Here is a 24543-nt window from a genome sequence, read left to right on the forward strand (position 1 = left end):
ACCACACAGTCTTATCTCCTTTACTCTTAACAGATACCTACTTTATCCTCTCCCCTCTTCCCTCCTGGCCCTTATTATTTTCGTATCATACTAATTTGTTGGAACGATTTTCCCTTTGGAAGCTTCATCATTGTTTTTTTCTTTTATAAAAATTATTTTTCCTCAATATAGATTTATTCCTTTGTAACGATAATTTTTCCTCTGTACATATTTTTTTCCTCTATAAGTTTTCTCCTTTCTATATTTAAATATTATTTTTCTGCTTAATTTTCCGTTGTAGCAACTCCGTCCTTTTCATCCTTATATATGTTTTTGACACTGTACAGATGACACGTTTACTTGTTGATAATTCTATGTTTGTATAACACAGATGTCCCTGATAAAGACCTCACGCAGGTCGAAACGTTTGACGCTATCTGTTCCTTATCCTTGATGCCGGATCTGATAATAAATCAGATTTTTCTCAAGCAAGAAAAATCTCATTTGTGTCAGTGCTGAGATTCTCTATATTTAGAATATGAATATCAGTTATCGCTAGTGATCCACAAAATGGACAATTAGGAAGATCAGCTATGTGTTTGCACAATCGGGTTGTCCAACAATAAGCTGCCGAAGTTGTGATGTGATGGCCCCACATTGATGGTTAATAGATAATAGACAATGATCCATATAACACGCTAATTCATTTTTATTCTCAGACAGCAATAATATAAAATATCCAAGTAGATCTGCAGGTGCTGAAAATAAATACGCAAATGAGCAAGTCATACAAGAACCGTATATAACGATGCTAGATCTGTGCAACGTGGTGCTAGGATTCATTTGCATTACAAATATCAGTATCATCATAATAAGTGTCATGTTCTTACACGAGATGGGGGGAGGACGAAAGGATACATAGGAGCGCTTACTCGGCCGGGTTCATTATTCTGGTAGCTTATCTCCAAAAATACGATCAGCAGTCCGAAATCAGACATGCCCGACAGACAACTCCCCCGAGAATCAGTCAGCTGTTGCTTCCATACACATTAGACTGTGGGTCAAACCCATCGATATCAACGGGTTCAGAAGACATTGGTCTAATGTGTGTGGGGGCCTTAAGTTGAAGGCAAGCTGCACAATTGATCGCACAACATATGTTGCCATATACAGCGAAGGGAAAGATGCGATCAAAGCTACACAGCAGGTAATTATCATAAAATATAGCTTTTATTAAATATATAATTAAGAGAGAATACACCACATAATATAGCAGAAACAGTGCACAACATACATATCAAAAATATCTTAAAATACCATCATGCTCAATGGACACAGAGGTCCACATATAGGGCACCCACCAGGACTATAATATAGACTCTAATGCACCTGATTAACAGATCTCTAATATATGTGTCCAAATAGTGTATCATTAGTGGTCAGCTAATATTGCCTAACTGTATATTGACATAACCATGTAAATGACCATATAGTATGGTAATAGAATCTACCTGGACAGAGGGCTATCAGCGGGGGTGCTCCAATGTGGACCACGCGTCCACCCCGACGCGCGTTTCAGCGTTACCTGAAGAAGGTAACGCCAAAACGCGCGTCGGGGTGGACGCGTGGTCCACATTGGAGCACCCCCGCTGATAGCCCTCTGTCCAGGTAGATTCTATTACCATACTATATGGTCATTTACATGGTTATGTCAATATACAGTTAGGCAATATTAGCTGACCACTAATGATACACTATTTGGACACATATATTAGAGATCTGTTAATCAGGTGCATTAGAGTCTATATTATAGTCCTGGTGGGTGCCCTATATGTGGACCTCTGTGTCCATTGAGCATGATGGTATTTTAAGATATTTTTGATATGTATGTTGTGCACTGTTTCTGCTATATTATGTGGTGTATTCTCTCTTAATTATATATTTAATAAAAGCTATATTTTATGATAATTACCTGCTGTGTAGCTTTGATCGCATCTTTCCCTTCGCTGTATATTTATGATTAGCGATTTGCCTACAGTAAATGTCATTAGGTGCTAGCCATGGAGCTCTAATCATTAGTTAATATGCACCTGCTGAGAAACTTTGATTATATAACATATGTTGCCATGTAGCCTTAACCCAAGTACTCATATACACAGAAGAGCTGTGTGCATGTAGGATGCACAGCACGTCACGGAGGTACTGTAGTACACCTGCCGACTATGGAGCTACAGACTCTCACAGGGTTTCCATAAAGCACAAATTCTGAGTTTGACATATTTACATGCTTCTAATGTAATTTGGAAGGATATGGAGTTTTCTTTTAACCCTAAATGTGCAGCTAATAAAACTCTATACAGACACAATTCAGCTCGTACATGAAGTGTTAGGGCAATCAGTAGAGAGAGAGGAAATACATATTAATTTGGGATCCTCTCAAGTTTCGCCTTGTTGCCATGTTCTGTGGTGTGGGCCAGAATTGGACCAGGACATAACATTAAATGTTATCCTTTTATACCAGGGATCCCCCAACCAGTAGCTCGTGAGCCACACGTGTAGTTCGTGGCTGTATGCTCAGGAGAGTACTACTCTCTGTATCAGTGTCCATAGAGGACTTGATCACTTGTTAGGGAGGGCGATCAGGGGGTATTATTTTAGAAAGGGCACTCAAGATAATATCACTTGATAAGGCTCACTTGGGTATAAGGGGGCACTAACGGCATTATTATTTTATAATCGGAATGGGACTAATTATGGCTTTATATGAGGGCACTGGGGTGGGCTTTTATTGCTTTATTAGGGGGCACACTAATAATTATAACCTTCAAAATGAGTAAACAGGGAACTACTAGAATTTCTTTGACTATAGTGTGGCTCCCAATCATCTCTCAGACCTGAATGTGGCTTTCGTGGTAACAAAAGTTGGGGACTCCTGTGCTATACCCATCACATAGGGATACAAGACTCAAACCGTTTCTTGGTGCAGATAAAAAAACGAATAATTGTCAATACCAATCATATTCAGGAATAGTACTTGAGCACATGTGGTGTGTCGCAACCACCTCAGGGTTAACACTATGCAGCCACATCTCCTTTGATGTTTGAAGTCTTCAAAGATGACTGCACACATTGACTAATACAAGTCACCTTCTGTCATGGCATGAACGATCCCTTATGTAAGTCACATATAGATTAGATTTAGTGGTGAATGCCACATTCCTGTACTTGTATTTCATCATTTTGATGACATTTTTTTTCTGAAAGGCCACAGTGGTATTTAGAAGAGAAGACGATGACACAAGAAGTGTCAAAACAACGGTGGAACAACCTCCCATAAAGTAAAAAGGGTCATCGATGGAATGAGTAACGCAATCGCAAATGGCTCAGTATTGTTCATCTGGGCGTTTAGTACTTAAGGAACTTTAGACAACACATACAGATCAGAACAGGTTTTTATATAAACTTTTACAGGGCTAATAAAATGATGCAATGCTTGCGATTCAGCATCTCCGGTGTTTGCAGGAGATGAAAGAGGCAATAAGTAAAACCTTTGGATCTCTTCATAGGAACTATGCAAGTCGTATTCACGCTAAGTGACAAGAATGTAATAAAATTGTGGGAGGGAAAATTCAGAAAACCGCCAAACATGGTTTGTTCTCACACTGCGTCTTTTTCCACGGGCGATTTCCAAGGGTAAAAAACAGTGCCAGCAAAGTGAATGACATTTTTGAAATCTCATTAACATGGTGCTTATTTTTTTACTTGTTGATTTGAACCAAAGAGTTTTTTTTAAATTTGCAGCGTATCAGTTCCTTCACCGTTTTGACATCGTATTTCACCCATGTTAATGAATGTGGAAAAAAAAACAAGTAAAACACATAAAAAATACGTGTTTTTTACGCAGCGTTTTTTTTCTGACAACACGGTGTTTCTTTGGTGCAGAAAAATATGGTGCAAATACTCAACTTGTGCATATACTGTAAGGCCTCATTCACACTTATCTCTTTTTTTCACGTAAGAGAAAAACAGACCGATCATTTTGATCAGATTTGTCAACAGTTTTTCTCGTACGTGGAGAAAATATATATAGCTTCTCCTGAGAGTCCTTGTAAATTGGACTGTACGCGGATCTCATCCAAGTGAGGTCTGATTTTTGTCACAGACCCATAGACTTGCATTGCCAATTTTGATCCGACACTTGAGAAAAATCACAGACAAGTAAATAGACCTAGACTATCACAGGTATGAGTGCTATTTGTGAAAAACATGAATGGCACTCGTACGCGAAAAATGGACATCTGAAAGAGGCCTCAGGCTATGTGCCCACAATGCAGAAATGCTGCAGATTTTTTCTGCATCTCCCTGGCAGGAAAAAAGCATGCGGATTGTACATGCGTTTTTCCTGCCAGGTAGAAGCGTTTGTCAAGCGTTTTTGCATGCATTTCTGCATGTGGGTTATCAAGCGCTTTTCCAAGAGATTTTAGCATCACTTGGAAAGTGCTTGACAACTTAGTCACACTATATAAATCCATGCAACCGGCATGGATTTATATAGTGTGACCAAGTAATAGTTAAAAAAAAAAAAAAGAATAAGGCTGTGTGCCCACGATGCGTTTTTAATGCGTTTCTGCAGCGTTTTTGCAGCTGTGGAAACGCATTGAAAACACATGGTAGAAGGTCTGCCATGTTCCCCAATGATAATCCGCATGTGCCATGCACATGCTGCGGAAATTTCCGCTGCGGATTATCATTGCGGAAAAAAACGCAGCACTACCAATTATTTTGCGGAAGTGCTGCGTTTTCGCCGCCATTGACTTGCATTAGAACGCGCCAATTCCGCAAGACTGCATTTGTACTTGCGTAATTGGCGCGTTCTAATGTGCGGATGGTACCCGGGTGTAGAGGAGAGGAGAGTCTCATCCACAGCCAGGTACCATTAAAAAATCTGTAAAAAAAGAATAAAATAAAAAAGAAATATATATTTACCTTCCGGCGGCCCGCACTGCTTCCCGGTGGATTGAACGACCTGCGCTGACGTCAGAGTCATGTGACGGGTCACGCGACGCTGACGTCAGCAGGTCTTTCAATCCACCGCTGTCGGCAAGGGAGAACGGAGTGAGCGGGACACCGGGGGCCATCGGAGGGTAAGTATACATTTATTTTTTTATTTTTAACCACTCTCTCGGGTCACACTATATAAATCCATGCCGTTTACATGGATTTATATAGTGTGACCTAGTTGTCCAAGCACTTTCCAAGTGATGCTAATCACGTTATCTGTTCAATCACATTTCAGTTCACTCTATTTAGAGTTTGTCTAAATCTGGTCAATTGAATGTCTACAGTGAATGGACAATGAAAGGTTGTCAAGCCCCTCTACTGCCCACCTTTCAAGCTAGGTTTCCACCCTCAGAAGTGCAGACTCCTTGAACCAGCTAATTTAAAGGGAGTCTGTTAGCCCAAAATGACTTTTAAAACCAAGCAAAATGTGCTCAATGCATCCTTGTGTGGCCAAACATTTCAGTGCACCTTCCTACTTACTTATTTTGCATGTATCTACCCCTTCTCTGGCTCTTTTAAACCCAGATCTGTCAATCAAGGAAGAGGAGGACGGAAACATATGGAAAACAAATCGGAAAGCTGGAGCACTGAACAGCTGGCCCCGCCACGAAGCAACACGCGCCTGTGCTTGGTTTGAACAGTCATTTTGTGCTGAATGATTCCCTTCCATAGCCTATCCTCAAGATAGGTCATCAAGTTGCAATTGGTGGGGACTGAGGACCCCCAGTAATCAGCAAAACAAGGTTTGTACTTTTTTGGGCTGGTTATTTTGTCTATATAGCTTTCCACGAGCAGGTATCTGAACAGTCGGGTCTGGGCCTGATCTGACCCCGTCATTTTGAGGTCTGCTGACACAGGAGAACTACAAGAGTTAGGGTCCATCCTGATTGGGTGCACCTTGTCGTGGTGGGATCACTTTTTTGATCAAAAAGAGTGAACTAAGCATGTTGTTTACATGTACCATTACTATTTATTTACTTACTGCAGTGTATTTGCTCATTTTGTTTTTATCCTCGGTTTTGTCTGTTAAATGACCACAATGTGAATTTGCACCTGCACATTGCATTTATACCAACATATGTCCTGGCTCATTTCTTCAGCTTTAAACTTTAGTGTCAAAAAGAGCCAAATGTATTGACACACTGTTCCACTTGGACAAACATAGAAGGGATTGGATAGTCACTGACAAGGCCGCTGTGATGAACCCGTAGCCGCCATCTTGGTAATGATAAATCATATCCAGGGATGGCCACACTTCAGCGGCCCCCACCCTTGGGACCTTCTGTTAAAACGTCAACTAGATAGTTTCCCCCCATCCAGGCTCCTGTAAGATAAGAAGCCTACTTAACACTTGAATGCTAGGAGCTTCAAAGACTTCGAGAGGAAACACAGCCAGCAGGGGGGGGGTGCTTCGTCTATCTGTACCTGACCATTTGTCCCATAGGACTAGTTTCTTTGTCTGTCACAAGCATGGAGGCATAAGATATAGAAACATGAATAGTACACGCATGTTGCGTGGGATGGGCCAATAAAAAAAATATCACGGCGTCCCGGAGCCATTGCGCACACAAGCCTCCGCGGTAGACGTTTGTACGTGCTCTGGAAGCCAAGATATAGCGCGGAGCCATTCCTGAGGACCGTATGGTATCATAATTGATATCAAAAGGTCGGTTACGGCGGCCCGAATCCATGGGAACCCCTGGGGGTATCATGAGACCATCCCAGAAGAAGTTATTGGGTTCCATAGAATTTGGGCTTCTGATCGAAGTTAGACCTGAGGGTGGAGACTGAGCCAGCTGACCTCACCAGCAGTGGGCGGGACGGGGCAGGTAAGATAGCAGGACAGACAAGAGACAAGTCAGTTTTTGACCCAAGAGTGGTGTGCTGAACATCTGAGCACCAGCTGAGGCCACCAAGGGGAGGAGCAGTTTGACCATGCGGTGGTAGGCCTCAGCCTGTAACAAAGAACCGTGCCTGCGACCGCAGAATCCTCTCCCTGCGTCACAAGAAAATCAAGAAACCGGTAACTGATATGCTGTGGTGATTCTGTGTGTTGTATTCCATTGTTGTATAGTTTAGCCTGACCTTATACCTGTGTATATTTAGTTGTATATCGTGTATCTAGTGTATTATTATAATCAATTACCTCAAGTAATTGTGGGCCTGCCTTTTATTCTGCATAACGAACGCACGTCCGTGTGAGCTCGGCTCAAGCCAAAAACGCTACCCAGGGTTGGTTCCTGACCCGATATAGGCCCATTCACGGACTGGGCGTATATCTAAAATAGGGACTGGTGGCAGCATACCAACTGGGGATTGGGGAAGGCTGGTAGTGACGGTCGGAGGTTCAGATATATATATTCCTGGCGCGGCCAAGGAAGATATATATACCGCCCTCACTACAGAGGGCCCCGATACCCAGTAGGTTACAGGACAGTCTCCCTGGCGACCGCTTATCCTAGGTGCAGTTCCTTGACTGACCTGAGGCTAAGAGGGCGCTAGCGAGTTGTGCTGTGTAGTGACGTTACGGTTTAGTGACGTTGAAGGGATAACACACTACCGTGTTCCCTGCGCTGGTTGCAGCTTCCGGGCACTACTTTCTCTAGGTGCAGTACCTTGACTGACCTGAGAGGTAAGGGGGCGCCAGAGAGCTGCACCCACCGGCCGGCTTTCATCACATTGGTGGCAGCGGTGGGATTGCAGAATAATAGTGTTGTGGGACCCCTACTCCCAGGCACTAAAGACTGCCAGTGGTAACTTCCACTGCTGGAGTCTTAAGGTCAGCCCAACGTTAGACGGTCAGGCTAAAAGTATAACAAGGTGTGTGCAAACTCAGGGTTGCAGCGGTGTCGGTTACCAAGATGGCAGACGGCACCAGGAGCAAGACCCTGCAGGAGGCTAATGCTACGGTCCGTGTGGCAGGAGGGGAGGACATTGTTACTCATGGCGAGGAGGAGTCCAGCCCGGGCACCTCAGGGAGCCAGTCCCCAGTATACGGTCCCGCAGTGGGCTGCCCACCACCTACCCAGCCCAGCCTGTCCAGATCACAAGCCCTTTTACAAGCGGCTATGGCAAGTCTCCAGTCTCATGGCGATGCCGTCTACAAAACCCTCCTGGCAGCATCAGAGAAGGCAGCGGAGGAGGAGCGCGAAGCTGCGGAGCGCCGGGAGGCTGCGGAGCGTGAAGCTGCAGAGCGCCGGGAGGCTGCGGAGCGTGCAGAGCGAGCTGCGGAGCGCCAGCACCAACTGGACCTGGCCCAGCGGGGGCTTCCGCTAGAGCAACCAACCCATCAGGAGACCAAGTCGTCCAAAGTCCGAGCTGAGGACTTCCCTCTACTGGAGAAGGATGGGGACCTGGACTCCTTTCTGGTGGCATTTGAACGGACCTGTCTTCAGCACCATCTGGCCCGGGATCAGTGGGCCAGATACCTGACCCCCCGTTTGAGGGGTAAGTCCCTGGATGCCTTGGGGGACTTACCTGCCGGGGAGGTACAGAACTACGACTGCATCAAGCGGGCCCTGATCCGGCAGTACAACCTCACTCCCGAGTCGTACCGCCAGAAGTTCCGGAGCCTGCTGCGTGGCCCCAAGGACACCTGGACCGATCATATGCGGGCGCTGTTGAGAGCCGCAGAGCACTGGACCTCGGGTCTAGCGCTTACTACCCGCCAGGAGGTCCAGGAACTGTTCGTCACGGAGCAGTTCTTGTGGAACTGCCCAGAGGACCTCCGACAGTTCCTCCGTGACCGAAAACCAACAGGGGCTTCTGCTACAGCCGCCCTGGCAGACGAGTATGCCAATAACAGGGCGCCTGAGCTGAAGAAGTCTGCCAGCAGCACCTGGAGAGGGGGTAAGCCCAGTCATGCCCCTGTTTCCCCGGCCCCTAGAACACAAGGGGTGTATCCCCCTGTTGCCCTCTCCAGGCAAGGACCAGACGTAAGACGTTGTCATCTATGCAACAAACCAGGACACTTTAGGGCTGAGTGTCCCCAGCGCCAAAAGACCCCATCCCAGTCCCAGAGAGCGCCCAATGTTTTGTGTGTGGGAGGGGGTGGTGGTAGGTCCCTGGACAACATCCAACCCGTCACCATAGGCCGTTCTGCGGTCATGGGACTGCGGGACACGGGCGCTGAACGAACACTGGTACGGCCTGAGGTGGTGTCCCCCCAGGACTTGGTACCAGGAAAGACTCTTTCCGTCTCCGGGGTTGGAGGCGTGGAGCCGGCACTTCCCGTTGCCATGGTGTATTTGGACTGGGGTGCCGGAAGGGGGATGCGGGAGGTGGGAGTAACGCCAAATATTCCCGCAAATGTTTTATTAGGGACCGACTTGGGGCGTCTAGTATCGCAGTATGTACCCTCTGAACCCCCAAGTTCGGCCCCCCAAGAGTGTATTGATTTGTCTGCTGCTAATGCCAACCATGTTGTATGTAGTGTGTGTCCTGCTGAGGAGGAGGGAGTGAAACCTGAGGGTAACACCTGCACAGACACAACACAAACAGGGTTAGTGAAAGCAGGTGGGGAGTGTGGGGATGCCCGCAGAGGTGCTCAGCCGGCGTGCCGTGACCTCTTGTCCTCCGGTGAGGGAGGGGGCGGGCAGGATTCTGTAGAGGGAAGCTCAGGGATGGAGAGGGGGGCAGCTACCGGCAGTGTAGGGCTCCCAGGGGTATCCAGGCTGCTGAGTATAGGCCCACTGCAGGGGGAGGAACAGGCCATGGGAGGTGGGGGTGTCCCAAGAGAGGAGCCGCCAGGTAAGACCCCAGGGCAGGAGTTCCCCACATCCGAGATGTCCAAAGGCCTAGGAAGCCTGCCTGATCGGGCGGCTTGGTCAGAAACAGAGGGGAAGCAGGCACTACCCACGGTCACAGCGGTCATAGCCGCTGTCACCAGGAGTGGGAGCGCCGGAGCCCAAGGAGCCTTGCAGAGGTCCGACGGCTTCCCCACTTCTGACCAAGTGTCTGCCGGGTCAGACAGCGGCCAGGTGACATGCCCGGAGGGGCTGACAGAGGATGTGGCAGTTTCGTCGATTCTGGCCACATCAAGTCAGGAATTTCAGGCTGCGTTGGAAGCAGACGACAGCCTGAAAGCTCTCAAGGAACAGGCGGCACAGCCTCCCATGGAGTCAGACTGCGAGCGGGTGGTCTGGGACCAGGGACGGCTGTACCGGGTAACGGTCCAGCAGGGTTCACCGGAGGCGTGGCCCAGGGACCGACAGTTAGTGGTACCCTATCCGTTCAGGGCGGAATTGTTGCGGATCGCACACGAGATTCCGATGGCCGGACACCTAGGGATCGCTAAAACCAAGGCCAGGATAGCTCAGCATTTCTACTGGCCTGGGATGGGAGCCGCGGTGGGTGCCTACTGCCGTTCGTGTGACACCTGTCAGAGGGTGGGGAAGGCGGGGCCGCGCCCCAAAGCCCCACTGGTAACTCTGCCAATCATCGAAGAGCCTTTCTCGAGGGTTGCTGTGGATCTTATTGGACCTCTGTCCACTCCCAGCCACTCCGGGAAATGCTTCATACTCACGGTAGTGGACTATGCCACCCGGTACCCGGAAGCGGTAGCTTTGTCGTCCATTCGGGCCGACAAGGTGGCTACCGCCTTACTGGAGATCTTCTCCAGAGTGGGTTTCCCCCAAGAAATGCTCACCGACCGAGGGACCCAGTTCATGTCGCGGCTGATGGAGTCCCTCTGTAAGCAAATGCAGGTGCAACATCTGGTGGCCAGCCCGTATCACCCACAGACTAATGGCCTGTGTGAGCGGTTCAATGGCACCTTAAAGCAGATGCTTAAGATGTTGGTCGACTCCCACGGGAGAGACTGGGAGCGTTACCTCCCACACCTCCTATTTGCTTACCGGGAGGTTCCGCAGGCCTCAACGGGGTTCTCCCCCTTTGAGCTCCTGTACGGGCGACGGGTACGGGGCCCCCTGGCTCTGGTGAAGGAAGCATGGGAAGGGGATTTGGCCACCCCCGAGGTGTCGGTCATCGAGTATGTCGTGCGCCACCGGGACAGGATGATGGCCTTGGCAAAGCTGGTGCAGGACAATATGGCCCAGGCCCAGGCCGACCAGAAGCGGTGGTACGACCAGAATGCTTGTGAGAGGACCTACCAGGTGGGTCAAAAGGTGTGGGTACTGGTCCCCGTACCACAGAACAAGCTTCAGGCAGCCTGGGAAGGTCCCTACTTCGTGCACCAGAAACTCAATGCCGTCACCTATCTGGTCACCCTGGATCACGCCCGTGGAAGGAGGAAGGCCTTCCACGTGAACATGATGAAGGCTCATCATGAGCGGGAAGCGACTGCCCACCCAGTGTGCAACCTTCCCGAGGAAGGAGAGGTAGAAACCCTCCTGGATCTGCTCACCCAAGCCAAGGCGGGTGGGTCCATCGAGGATGTGGGGGTTGGCCACCAGCTCACGGAGGACCAACGGTCCCAGCTGGGGACCACCCTGCACCCCTTCCGGGGGCTGTTCAGCAGCCTGCCCGGAAGGACTGAGATGGCTGTCCACGACGTGGACACTGGCGATCACCCGCCGATCCGGCGTTCAGCATATCGGGTCTCTTTCGAGGTGCAGGGAAACATGCGCCAAGAGATAGACGAGATGCTGAAGCTGGGGGTGATCCAGGCATCCAGCAGCGCGTGGGCCTCGCCTGTAGTCCTCGTACCAAAGAAGGACCGAACTACACGGTTCTGCGTGGACTACCGGGGGCTCAACGCTGTAACGGCCACCGATGCGTTCCCCATACCACGCATCGATGACCTGCTCGATCGGATGGCCGGGGCTAAGTACCTGACCATCATGGATCTGAGCCGGGGGTACTGGCAGATTCCTCTGACCCCCGCGGCAAGGGAACGCTCTGCCTTTATCACCCCTTTTGGACTGTACGAGTCCACAGTGATGCCATTCGGCATGAAGAATGCCCCTGCCACTTTTCAGCGGATGGTCAATACGCTGCTTGAGGGACTTGAAGGGTACGCGGCTGCGTACTTGGACGATATTGCAGTCTTCAGTCCCACTTGGGAGGATCACCTAGAGCACCTGCGGCAGGTGCTCGGTCGGATCCACCGGGCAGGCTTGACCATCAAGCCGGAAAAGTGCCAGCTGGGCATGAGTGAGGTCCTCTACCTGGGTCACCGGGTAGGCGGGGGGGTTCTGAAGCCAGAACCGGGGAAAGTGGATGCCATCGCATCCTGGCCCACTCCTAGGACCAAAAAGCAGGTGATGTCCTTCTTGGGGACCGCCGGGTACTATAGGAGGTTCGTCCCACACTATAGCACCCTGGCCAAGCCCCTGACGGACCTCACCAAGAAGAAGCTGCCCGTCGCAGTCGACTGGACAGTCGCCTGCGAGACAGCTTTCGGGGCACTCAAGGCCGCCCTAAGTAGCTCCCCTGTACTGCAAGCTGCCGACTTCGACCGGCCGTTTGTGGTACAGACCGACGCCAGTGACTTTGGCCTCGGTGCTGTGCTAAGTCAGGTCAACACGACAGGCCAGGAACATCCTGTCTTGTACCTGAGCAGGAAGCTACTGCCCCGGGAGGTGGCTTACTCCACGGTGGAAAAAGAATGCCTGGCAATTGTATGGGCCCTGCAGCGTCTGCAGCCCTACTTGTACGGGAGCCATTTCACCGTGGAGACGGACCACAACCCCCTCAGCTGGTTACACACGGTCTCTGGGTCGAATGGCAGGTTGCTACGCTGGAGCCTCGCTCTCCAGCAGTACCACTTCTCCATTCGCCACAGAAGAGGCCGTGACCACGGTAACGCTGACGGGTTATCCCGGCAAGGGGAGGGTGCAGAAGGACGCACGGGGGAACACAGGAATGTGCTACCCCCTCGCGCCCTCGTATAGGGGGAGGTGTGATGAACCCGTAGCCGCCATCTTGGTAATGATAAATCATATCCAGGGATGGCCACACTTCAGCGGCCCCCACCCTTGGGACCTTCTGTTAAAACGTCAACTAGATAGTTTCCCCCCATCCAGGCTCCTGTAAGATAAGAAGCCTACTTAACACTTGAATGCTAGGAGCTTCAAAGACTTCGAGAGGAAACACAGCCAGCAGGGGGGGGTGCTTCGTCTATCTGTACCTGACCATTTGTCCCATAGGACTAGTTTCTTTGTCTGTCACAAGCATGGAGGCATAAGATATAGAAACATGAATAGTACACGCATGTTGCGTGGGATGGGCCAATAAAAAAATATCACGGCGTCCCGGAGCCATTGCGCACACAAGCCTCCGCGGTAGACGTTTGTACGTGCTCTGGAAGCCAAGATATAGCGCGGAGCCATTCCTGAGGACCGTATGGTATCATAATTGATATCAAAAGGTCGGTTACGGCGGCCCGAATCCATGGGAACCCCTGGGGGTATCATGAGACCATCCCAGAAGAAGTTATTGGGTTCCATAGAATTTGGGCTTCTGATCGAAGTTAGACCTGAGGGTGGAGACTGAGCCAGCTGACCTCACCAGCAGTGGGCGGGACGGGGCAGGTAAGATAGCAGGACAGACAAGAGACAAGTCAGTTTTTGACCCAAGAGTGGTGTGCTGAACATCTGAGCACCAGCTGAGGCCACCAAGGGGAGGAGCAGTTTGACCATGCGGTGGTAGGCCTCAGCCTGTAACAAAGAACCGTGCCTGCGACCGCAGAATCCTCTCCCTGCGTCACAAGAAAATCAAGAAACCGGTAACTGATATGCTGTGGTGATTCTGTGTGTTGTATTCCATTGTTGTATAGTTTAGCCTGACCTTATACCTGTGTATATTTAGTTGTATATCGTGTATCTAGTGTATTATTATAATCAATTACCTCAAGTAATTGTGGGCCTGCCTTTTATTCTGCATAACGAACGCACGTCCGTGTGAGCTCGGCTCAAGCCAAAAACGCTACCCAGGGTTGGTTCCTGACCCGATATAGGCCCATTCACGGACTGGGCGTATATCTAAAATAGGGACTGGTGGCAGCATACCAACTGGGGATTGGGGAAGGCTGGTAGTGACGGTCGGAGGTTCAGATATATATATTCCTGGCGCGGCCAAGGAAGATATATATACCGCCCTCACTACAGAGGGCCCCGATACCCAGTAGGTTACAGGACAGTCTCCCTGGCGACCGCTTATCCTAGGTGCAGTTCCTTGACTGACCTGAGGCTAAGAGGGCGCTAGCGAGTTGTGCTGTGTAGTGACGTTACGGTTTAGTGACGTTGAAGGGATAACACACTACCGTGTTCCCTGCGCTGGTTGCAGCTTCCGGGCACTACTTTCTCTAGGTGCAGTACCTTGACTGACCTGAGAGGTAAGGGGGCGCCAGAGAGCTGCAACCACCGGCCGGCTTTCATCACAGCCGCCATCAGGGCATTACTGCCCTTACTGGCGTATGGGGCCCGGTGAGCAGAGTCGGGGCCCAGTTCTTCTACTCACCGGGCCCGAGTGGCAGCATTCTGCCCTTTCAGTGAACCTGATGTCAGCGCGCACATCGCTGGCGTAGACGTCACCAACATGCGCCAGCGATCGTGCTTCCGGCGCACCAGGACAGGATGGTGAACATGGGGGGCAGCCGAAGAAAACATGGGGGCAGAATATGGAGACAATGGGGGGCAGAATATGGAGACAATGGGGGGCAGAATATGGAGACAAAGAGGCAGGATGGAGAGACATTATTACTGTAGGGGCAAATTAAAGGATATTATTACTGCTGTGATGTATGTTATTTTTGAAGGTAAAATTGGGGAATGTGCTTTGTAAACTGCTTTATATAACTGTTATTTTATGCAGAGACGAGTCCTGGCTGGAAGAAGTGATGGCAGACTGTGCTGGATGAAGAGGACAAGTGAAGATGAAAGACTTCAACTAGAGACGTCACCGGTGAGTCGGTGTGTTATCTGTACACTGACACTATACACTGTATACTATCTACAGAGATCCTGTGTATAATGGTACTGATGGTAATATTAGTATTCTGTTTTTTATTAATGTATTGTCAGTATTGTAGTATTTGGTCACTATGTGGTGTGGTCATGGTGTGGTGGTATTTGTTCCTTGTATGTGGTATTATTCGGTCACCATGTGATGGTAATATGTGTACTGGTCATGGTGTAGCGGTATTTGTCCCTTGTATGTTGTATTATTCGGTCACTATGTGGTGGTAATATGTGGTCCGGTCATGGTATGGCAGTATTTGTCCCTTGTATGTGGTATTATTCGGTCACTATGTGGTGGTAATATGTGGTCCGGTCATGGTGTGGCGTTATTTGTCCCTTGTATGTGGTATTATTCGGTCACTATGTGGTGGTAATATGTGATATGGTCATAGGGTGGTCGTATTTGTCCCTTGTATGTGGTATTATTGGTCATTTTAAAAATGGATGTGACACATTCCCATGAATAAAAATATATCTAAAAGAGTATTGGGTATTATAAGAAATGTTTAATAGGTTAGAGTAGAGTAAGGCCCGGCCAGAAGAGTCTACCTTGTCGTGGTGGCGGCTTAAAAAATCTTTTGGCCAAAACAAAAGCTGCTGGCTATGTATGTGATGTGGTGTTCAATGGGAACTGTTAATGTGTGATTGGTGAAGACGTGGTGCAGAAAGTAGAGTTTTTCCCAAGAGTGGGCAGTGGGACTGTGGAACGTTCGAGGGGTGGAGGCGGAGCTGGGGTGGCACCTGGGCGGAGTCTCAACGGGGCCCCGTAATTCCTAGTGGAAGCCCTAGTCACCGATAACAGGACAAAGCTATTAATGTGTTCAGACATACAGTTTCTGGTAAGGTTTAAATGCCCTTTTACACAGGCCAATGCAAATTGTATGGCGACATACGATCAGTTTGTATATTATTGAAGCCAGTCATGTTCACACATGGAGATGGGCTACTGATGCTGACAATTATTTTCTAGACCCCATAAAATATGCCATCAGCTGATAAATAAGCATTGTCTATGATCGGCCTCCGTAAAGGGATTTTTCTGCCAGACACCGCACTACCTTTACCTGTGGGATGTATCTGTACAGCTGTTTCTGGGGAAAAAAATTACCCCTTTTTTCTAAGGCTATGTGCCCACGATGCAGAAATGCTGCATATTTTTTCCGCTTCTCCCTGGCGGGAAAAATGCATGCGGATTTTACATGCGTTTTTCCCGCCAGGTAGAAGAAGCGTTTGTGCATGCATTTCCACATGCGGGTTGACAAGCGGTTTTCCAGGCGATTTTAGCATCACTTGGAAAGTGCTTGGCAACTTGGTCACACTATATAAATCCATGCAACCGGCATGGATTTATATAGTGTGACCAAGTAATAGTTAAAAAAAGAAAAAAGAATAAGAATGGTAAAAAATAAAGATTACACTTACCTTCCGATGTTCCCTGGTATTTTCTCCGCTCCATCTGGTCTGTTGTATGGGTTGCAGTGGTGTGAAGGACCTGCCATGATGTCATTTAGTCATGTGACAGGTCATGAGACCGCTGATGTCGGCGGTCGCGTGACCTGTCACATGACTCAATGACGTCATCGCAGGTCCTTTCACACCACCGCAACCCATACAACAAGCCAGACGGAGCGGAGAAAATACATCGGAAGGTAAGTATAATCTTTAGTTTTTACCAGATTATACTTACCTTCCGATGTATTTTCTCCGCTCCGTCTGGCTTGTTGTATGGGTTGCGGTGGTGTGAAAGGACCTGCGATGACGTCATTGAGTCATGTGACAGGTCACGCGACTGCCGACATCAGCGGTCTCATGACCTGTCACATGACTAAATGACATCATGGCAGGTCCTTCACACCACTGCAACCCATACAACAGACCAGATTGAGCGGAGAAAATACCGGGGAACATCGGAAGGTAAGTGTAATCTTTATTTTTTATTTTAAGTTCTTTTTTTAACAGGTTCTATGGTACCCGAGTCTGGACGAGAGTCTCCTCTTCTCCAAACCCGGGTACCATCCGAGCATATAATCGCATATTATCCGTATGTGCAAATGTGCTGACACGGATAATATGCGTTTCAATGCAAGTCAATTGCCGCAATTATGCAGCGTGTCCGCAAAATTAATGGACGTGGTGTTCATTTTTTCCGCAATGATAATCCGCAGCGGAAATTTCCGCAGCATGTGCACAGCACATGCGGATTATCATTGGGGACCATGGGGCACGTATTACCAAGCATTTTTTAAGCGTTTTCGTTGTGGAAATTCCGCGGCAAAAACGCTTGAAAAACGCATAGTGGGCACGCAGCCTAATCCTTAACAACCTCCTTATGCTTACACAAAGGAAAGTGTATTATGTCTTCGGAAAATGCAACTCAGACAATATTTCATCCAGCATCCAAAAACAGAACGTCTTGAAAAGAAATGTGGATGATTTCAAAATACCGCCTATAGATTGTGCCGCTATAGATAACACTGCCCCCCTTGTTCTCCCTACTGACTACATGCAATGAGTGTCACTGCCATTCATACCCTTTGTACTGGAGAGGAAGGTCGTTCGATTATCTCACGGACATTGCACAATTCTATATTTAAAGAATGGAAGAGAAGCAGACCGCTCTTTAAGTAAACATTACAGTTTTATTAAAAAGGTTTCTGCCGTCTCTTGGAGCCGCTCGCTCTGTTAAATTTGCAAAAATAAACAAAAAGTTAAGAAAAAAAGTGAAAAGTTTTCGCAGTGACAATATGAGGTTTGTGTTCTGGCATCGTCATTTCCTATCTGGTTCCTGAGCTCCCAGACATTAAATCACAAGAAAATGCCACTTGGCGTTCACCTATGACTCAGTGCCAAGAGAAAGTAGGGGCAGAACGGGGTGGACTGGCTGAATGAGGAGGAGGAGGAGGAGGACGACGACTGAGTCCTGCACATAATTACTAAAAACAAGACCAAACATTAAGAATATATTGGGATCTGCTTTGGAAAGTTCCTGAGAAATGTGCAGAATATTCACTTTACAAGGATTATAGTGGGATTGGAAAGCAAACGGCAATACAAAATGATATTTGCATGAGTCAAAGCGAGGTGCGAGGCGTATTAGTACCGCAAACGGGCTGAAGCGAGGGAGAAAGGAAAAGCAGCCCCTGCCCAATTGTCATATATAGTATGTGCAATCTAACGCAGATACATATGTTGATCACGTGATCTGTGATCTTCGATAATGTCACCGCCACTCTTCACATGTGACTGCTATGCAGGCCCCTGATAGGAGGTCACAGTATACCAAGTCATCATAGGGCCAACAGATAAGGCCGGCTATATATGACACCGCTTGTGTTTGCAGAGGGAGTAAGACAAAATTGATTGGGGAGATACATGACGCGCCCATGGGATGGGGACCACTCGGCACCCAGGCCTTGTTGTTAGTTTTTGGGGGGGGATGTCGCGGTGGTCAGCTCCCGAGCCCGTACCCTGGGGTCACTCTTAAAAGCAAGGAATAATGGGGAAAAGGTGTATGGGAAAGGGGAATGTTCGTGACGCCACCCGTGGTGTCTGGTGAGGATTACCAGCGCTGCTACAGTCCTCTGAGGCCGGTGATCAGTCAGCTTAGTTGGTGCGGCTCCCCACAGGTGGAGCGGGGCCCCAGGGCAGCGTAGGAGAAGGAATGCAGAACGGAGCGCGGGCGGGTGCAGAGCCGCGGAGGAAAGAACAGACAGAGTCAATATTTGAAGTCATCCAAGTCTTTACTCACAGTGGTGCTTTCTCATTCAGAGCTTCTCTCTGCTGTCACACGGCGAGCTGCAGCCGCCAGGGTGGGGTTCAGCACACTCCAGGTAGTTCAGGAGCGCTTGACAGGACCCCCGCTCTAAAGTGTTCCTCACCTGTTGTAGCTTTTCCCGCCTTGTGTCCCCCACTGTGTCCCGTACGGGTACTGCGATGTCCTTGATGGGTAGCTTGTAGCTCCCGGACCGACTGGGTGCCCTTCTTGGTTACTAGTGGTGAGAACTTGGCGTAAGGCCGGGTCCTTCTGGATGAACTCAGATTAAGGGATACAGGTGGTGACTCCGCTCCGTCCCTATCCCCTGGGATCCACATAAACCTCCGGACTTTTCCGACAGAGACGTGAAGTGCAAAGTCAGATAATCGGGGACCGGTACCCCCTCTTGCGGCAGGGTCTCTCTGGCAGGGCCAGAATAAGGTATGCAGGTGGCGACTCCGCTCTGTCCGCACCTCCTGAGATCCTTTCGCCTGTGTAGCTTAACTCCTCTGCTCCCCTTCTGGGCCTTCTTGGTTGGACTCTGACCGGGGACAGAGCCGGTTTTAACTCTGCCCCAGTCCCCCGTCTCGAAGCCTGAGACCGGGAACCGTGGACCCTCCAGCCGGCAGCAGCTTCGTACTGACTTGCCGTCCCAAAGACCCACGACTAAAGACCCGGTTATTAAGATGGCCTCCAGTTATATATGATTCTATCAAGTGCTAAAGTAAAATGCTTCCTCCACCCTCACTCACTACTTGGTTCCCCCTAACTTTGGTTCCCTACAACTCCTCCATTCAGGACCGGGGCAGCACTATGGTGCTTTTAGGCCCCCTGCAGAACTGGAGTGGTGTAGTGTTGAGTGTGTGGTTGGGGTCCTGTGTGGTGCTCCATCCTTACCTTGGAGAGGAGATACCACACCTCATTCTGAGGTGCAGTACCCCTGTGGCGACTGAACCCTCAGGGGCGCCACATACATTTTATTGGATCCCAGTTTCATAGGAGTATAGATCTGAGGTCCATCACATATGATATGTGCTCTTTCCTACCAATCTGCTCTACAGACTAAAGACCCCCTTCATATTAGGATGACACATATCGAGCGCTCTCCATTGCACACTGCATTGGAGTTTCCATTTGAGTCCCCGAAGAACAGAATTCCAATGGAAACCCTGATAGTGCCCTGACCGAGCCATTGAAGGAGTTGCCCCCTTTCATATAAACTTGGTCCCCATATGCAATCAGTTAAAAAAACAAACAAACATACTTTACTAACAATCCCCAGCACTGACACTGTGGCACTGCTCCCGATGTCTGCAGCGCTGACGCCACATCAATAGCCAATCAGTGAGCTCAGCAGCTCTACCCATTTAGACAGAACACCCAGCTCTGAGCCGCTGACCTCACTGATTTGGGTACCATGCTGTTGACATTACGTCAGCATTGCAACCACTACCAGACACTGGGAGCGGCACCAAAGTGACAATGCTGGACCCAAGAATGGTGAGTAAAGCACATTTTCTTTTTTTCTAATAACAAACTGTATCTGCAGACCAAGATCATCTGAAAGCAGAAAAATCCCTTTAACTATTATGGGGTTGATGAAGTCACTTTGGACTCCAGCCCAGCAATGTCCATCTTTTTCAGACATCACAACAGCTTTGCAGACCATCAGCGCTCAGTAGAGAGGCTACATGTGTGTGAATCTAGCCAGAGAGGGGAAAAAAAAAAAAAAAAAGTCAGTCAAACATGACTATCTTACGTGTACTGCTGGTCTTCCGACACTCTTCCCAACAGATGATGTTGGGGAAAAGAAGGATAGGGAGGAGGGTATTTTAGGTGAGATAAGGAGCTGCCAGAGGTGCCTGGCGGCGACTTATGTCCCCAAAATACATTAGATGAAAATTGGCTGAATTCATCAATTTTGGTGGGACTGACTGACCATCTGATGTAATGGAGGCATCCCGATTCTCCCCCAAAAGGTAATAGCAGGGAAGAGAAGAATTGGGGGAATTGGAATTTCACTGCCAGATCCTTTTATTTTCATTGGAGGTAGGCAGCTGCCAGATGTGGCTGACGGCATCTTTCTCCTCTCTCCCCATTGAACACACACAAATGCTTGGCCAAATTGAGTGCTCAGATGTATGGGGGTCAGAAGACCTAGCTGTCTGCTAAACGCATATTCATCTGACACCCCTCTCATGTGCATAGCCAGCCTTCCTCTACTCATTCAGGATCCATGCATTTGTATGGCAGGGCGGGTCAGACAGGATAGCTGCTGGAGGAACAAGCTATTGAAGGCCTATGGGCATTTTTAGAAAAGATGAAGTTCACAAAGGCTGAAAACAGGCTTAAGTTACGTGCACACTTTAGGGAAAACCGGAAAAGCGGTATCATGATGAGCAACGGGGAGGTGCCTGATGACAGCACACAAAGGAAATGGATCACCTACAGTTTTTGCTAAACAGATACTGTGACAATAAGATGACTACGAAAAGGGATTTCTACAGTACAAGCCAACGATGAGGCTGATCAGCAGCTAATTACATAAAAATATTTTTTAAAAAATCCAAAAATTCTTGAAAAAAAATGTTTAACATAATAACTTGATATAAAACAGGTCATTTTCTGCCGACTCTTCAACCTGTGGCTCTTTAACTGTTGCAAAACAGCATCTCCCAACATATCCTGCAGCTATCAGGTCAGGATGGGAGTTAATAATAATTCACTATGTTGCAAAAATGTGAACTATTTAAGCAATTCCTCTCTGGTATCAACCATTTAAACCTGGGCAACATCCAATGTTTTTTTTGTACGTGGAGGACATGAAGTCTGCTGTGCACTGGAAAAATGTCTTCTACATAATAACAACTGTCTAACATCTGCCACATCTGTACAACAGACTGTCAGTAGGAGCCCCTGAATACAGTAACAAACCATATATACATAACCTCCACATTTTGGCCACGCCACTCTTATAATAAAACGGTAAATGTGTATTTGATGCCTTGGGATTGAGGCTAGCATTAAAGATACAGGGGGTGAGAGAAGATGTATCAGAAGTTGTGCATAGGAAAAGTAGACGAGTTGCCCACAGTAATTCAATTTCATCTATTATTTTTCATTGATTTCTATGGGCACTTACTCCAGTTTGCACTACTTTTGATAAATCTCCCCTACAACGTAGCCCCACCCTAAACATCATTATTCATAGTTATTTCAATAGAATACCTATACATTTACCATGATAATGCCTGTACAGTGATGCTCTTACTGGGATGCCAAGGGCCCACCAGTAACATTGACTCTGGGGGCCCACTGTTTAGTTACATGCAAATATTACATTACTCTCATTCACAAATATTCTCCAAGGTAATAACATACTGGGTAATCTTAATTCGATGTTTAGATGCTGCCTGTATTTGTAGTGCATCAAGTGTATTGTGCCAACTATTGTTCATATAGGTGTGTGGGGGGCCCACCAGGAGATTCACCTGTTTCCCCATGGGCCAGTCCGATCTTGCTCTCTTTACAAAAGTGAAAGCTGTACATTATGGTGGTTTCATTGACGCATACCATTGCACCTGTAGCCCTGTACTGTGGATTTGTTTGCTAAACAGAGGTGTGCCTAGCAATGGCTCTAGTGTAAAATTCATCCTATGTGCATTACTACTTTTATTGTGATCACTTATTTTTCTATTTGTGTTGCATAAAGAAAAATTGCTATCTGGAAACCATCAACAAGATGTTGTTAACAGATACATGACATGCCTATTTTAGATCGGACGGTCCTCCAGTGCCAAGAGATGTAGAAAAAAAGTAAGGCTGGGTTCAAAGAAGCATTTGTCAAATTATCTGTATTTTCGTCCTGAAATAAGTGACATTTTTACACCTATGTTAACTTTTGTATGTCCGGTTTTTATATTTGTGTAACATCCCTAGGTCTGTTTTTTACGTCAGTGTGCCATCAGTATGTTTTGTACATGTGTAAGGTATTCAGTTTTTACATGAACAATTTCATAAATAATTAAGGTGAAATACAGGTTTCTTAATAAATGTAAAGGATCCGTGGAAAACGCATGACATACGGGTGGCAACCTGTATTTTATTCATTTTTTGAGCACCCATTGACTTATAATGGTTGATTCTTATCTGGAATACGACCCAAAGTAGTGCATGCTTACATCGACCAATGTATTACAACGTTCATGAGAACTACCACATTGATTTGCATTGGTCCTTGTGTTGTGCATATGCTATCAGTTTTGCATATACACAGCAAACGGACATTTAATACGCCCATCTGAACAATCCCTTATCTTAAAATCCCCTGATGAGCCCATGATGATGCTTTCCTAGTCCCACTCTCGTCTCTGAAACACTGGCAGCACCATCTTCACCAGTTAGGAACTGGCTGCTGTGGTCTTGGTCAACACGACCCATAACTACTGGACTTGGTAAACCAAGGTTGTGAGGAACCAATAGGGGAGTGGTAGGGGATTAATATGGTATTAAAGCCCATATTAGAGCAGCCTTGGGATCCTGGGTTCAAATCCCACCAAGGACAATATCTACAAGCAGTTTGTATGTTCTCCCCGTGTTTGTGTGGGTTTCCTCCGGGTTATCAGGTTTCCTCCCACACTCCAAAGACATACTGATAGGGAATCTAGATTGTGAGCCCCAATGGGGACAGTGATGCTGATCTATGTGAAACGCTGTGGAATTAACGGCGCTATATAAGCTAAATGAAATATTACTAAAAGTGACAGTTCACAGAACGAAGGGCACATGCAGGTGCACTTACCTGAGTTTCAGATTATCCATAAATTCAGGTAATGTGACAGAGTCCATTAGAACAAAGTCTGCTTTGCCATACTGCAAGCCCTCTTGTTCTGCCATGATGTGCCACCACAACCAATTCTGTCCAACTCAATTGCAGGTTTTAAACTATATCCAAAAGTTACACAATCAGTGCAGAACTATACAAAAGTAACATAAACAGACAATTGCACAATATACCACACCGATGCACCCTGCCTGCAGGAGTACAGCCTGTCTCTGTCACACCCAGACTGTATGGTCATCCCAGGTGTGTGATCTGCAAGTGCAAAATGCCTCAAAGATGTAGAGGTCTTTTAGGAGAATTCTTGGAAAACTGAAGAAAGGTCTCAAAGGACTTTCTGGAGAAAGGAAGTTTTCGGAGATCACACCAGTAGTAGAGTGCTAGAGGGGTTGTCTCCTTCACAAAATCTTCTCAGTGCAAGATGTGAGTCTTCTTCATTAAAGGTCTCAGTGCAAGAAAGGATGATGTCTGGGTCAGTGCAGGTAGGGTGTCTCAGGAGAGGTCACTTCTGGACAAGCTGCTGTCAGTTCCAACAGGGGTTAGATGTCTTTTGTGTCTCCCCTGTGTAAATTGCTGATCAATCTCCTGTCCATCCATAGAGAGACCAGGAAGAGTGTGTGGGAGAGGTGAGAGGAGGAGAAAGGGGAGAGGTGGAGAAAAGGGAGGCTTCAGAGGTAAGGGATGCAGGGAGGGGAAAGGGAAGGACAGGCGGACTGAGTGAGTGGAAAGGTGAGGTATAGGGGAGGGCAGACGTATGAGAGGAGGGGATGAGGGTGGGATAGCATGACAGCAGCTATTGAAATAGGAGGGGGAGGTAAGGGAGGAAGTGAGGGAGGGCTGGAAAGGAAGGAAGGAAAAGAAGTAGCAATATGGGCAGTGAAAGCGAATAGAGAGAAGAGTTAGGAGGAGTAGCATGGGGCAGCAGGGCGGGTTTGGGAACAACCTTGGTATAGGTGGAAAGATGGTAACAGGTGAGCACCAGTCTCCTA

The 24543-nt window shown here is 47.9% G+C and overlaps 1 protein-coding gene across 1 annotated transcript in view; it reads right to left on the minus strand.

Moving 5' to 3' along the window:
- The window catches only part of MYO1D (myosin ID), a 97451-nt gene extending 73242 nt beyond the window's left edge, over positions 1–24209 (minus strand). Inside the window, exon 1 of the mRNA XM_073683172.1 lies at positions 23516–24209. Within this exon, the coding sequence (XP_073539273.1) occupies positions 23516–23610 (95 nt within the window). The 5' untranslated portion in view covers positions 23611–24209. The remainder of the gene's footprint in view (positions 1–23515) is intronic.
- Positions 24210–24543: the final 334 nt, after the last annotated feature.

Source organism: Phyllobates terribilis, unplaced genomic scaffold (assembly GCF_046119375.1).
Source record: "Phyllobates terribilis strain yellow unplaced genomic scaffold, ASM4611937v1 Scaffold_5__5_contigs__length_657084704, whole genome shotgun sequence".
Classification (NCBI taxonomy): Eukaryota; Metazoa; Chordata; class Amphibia; order Anura; family Dendrobatidae; genus Phyllobates; species Phyllobates terribilis.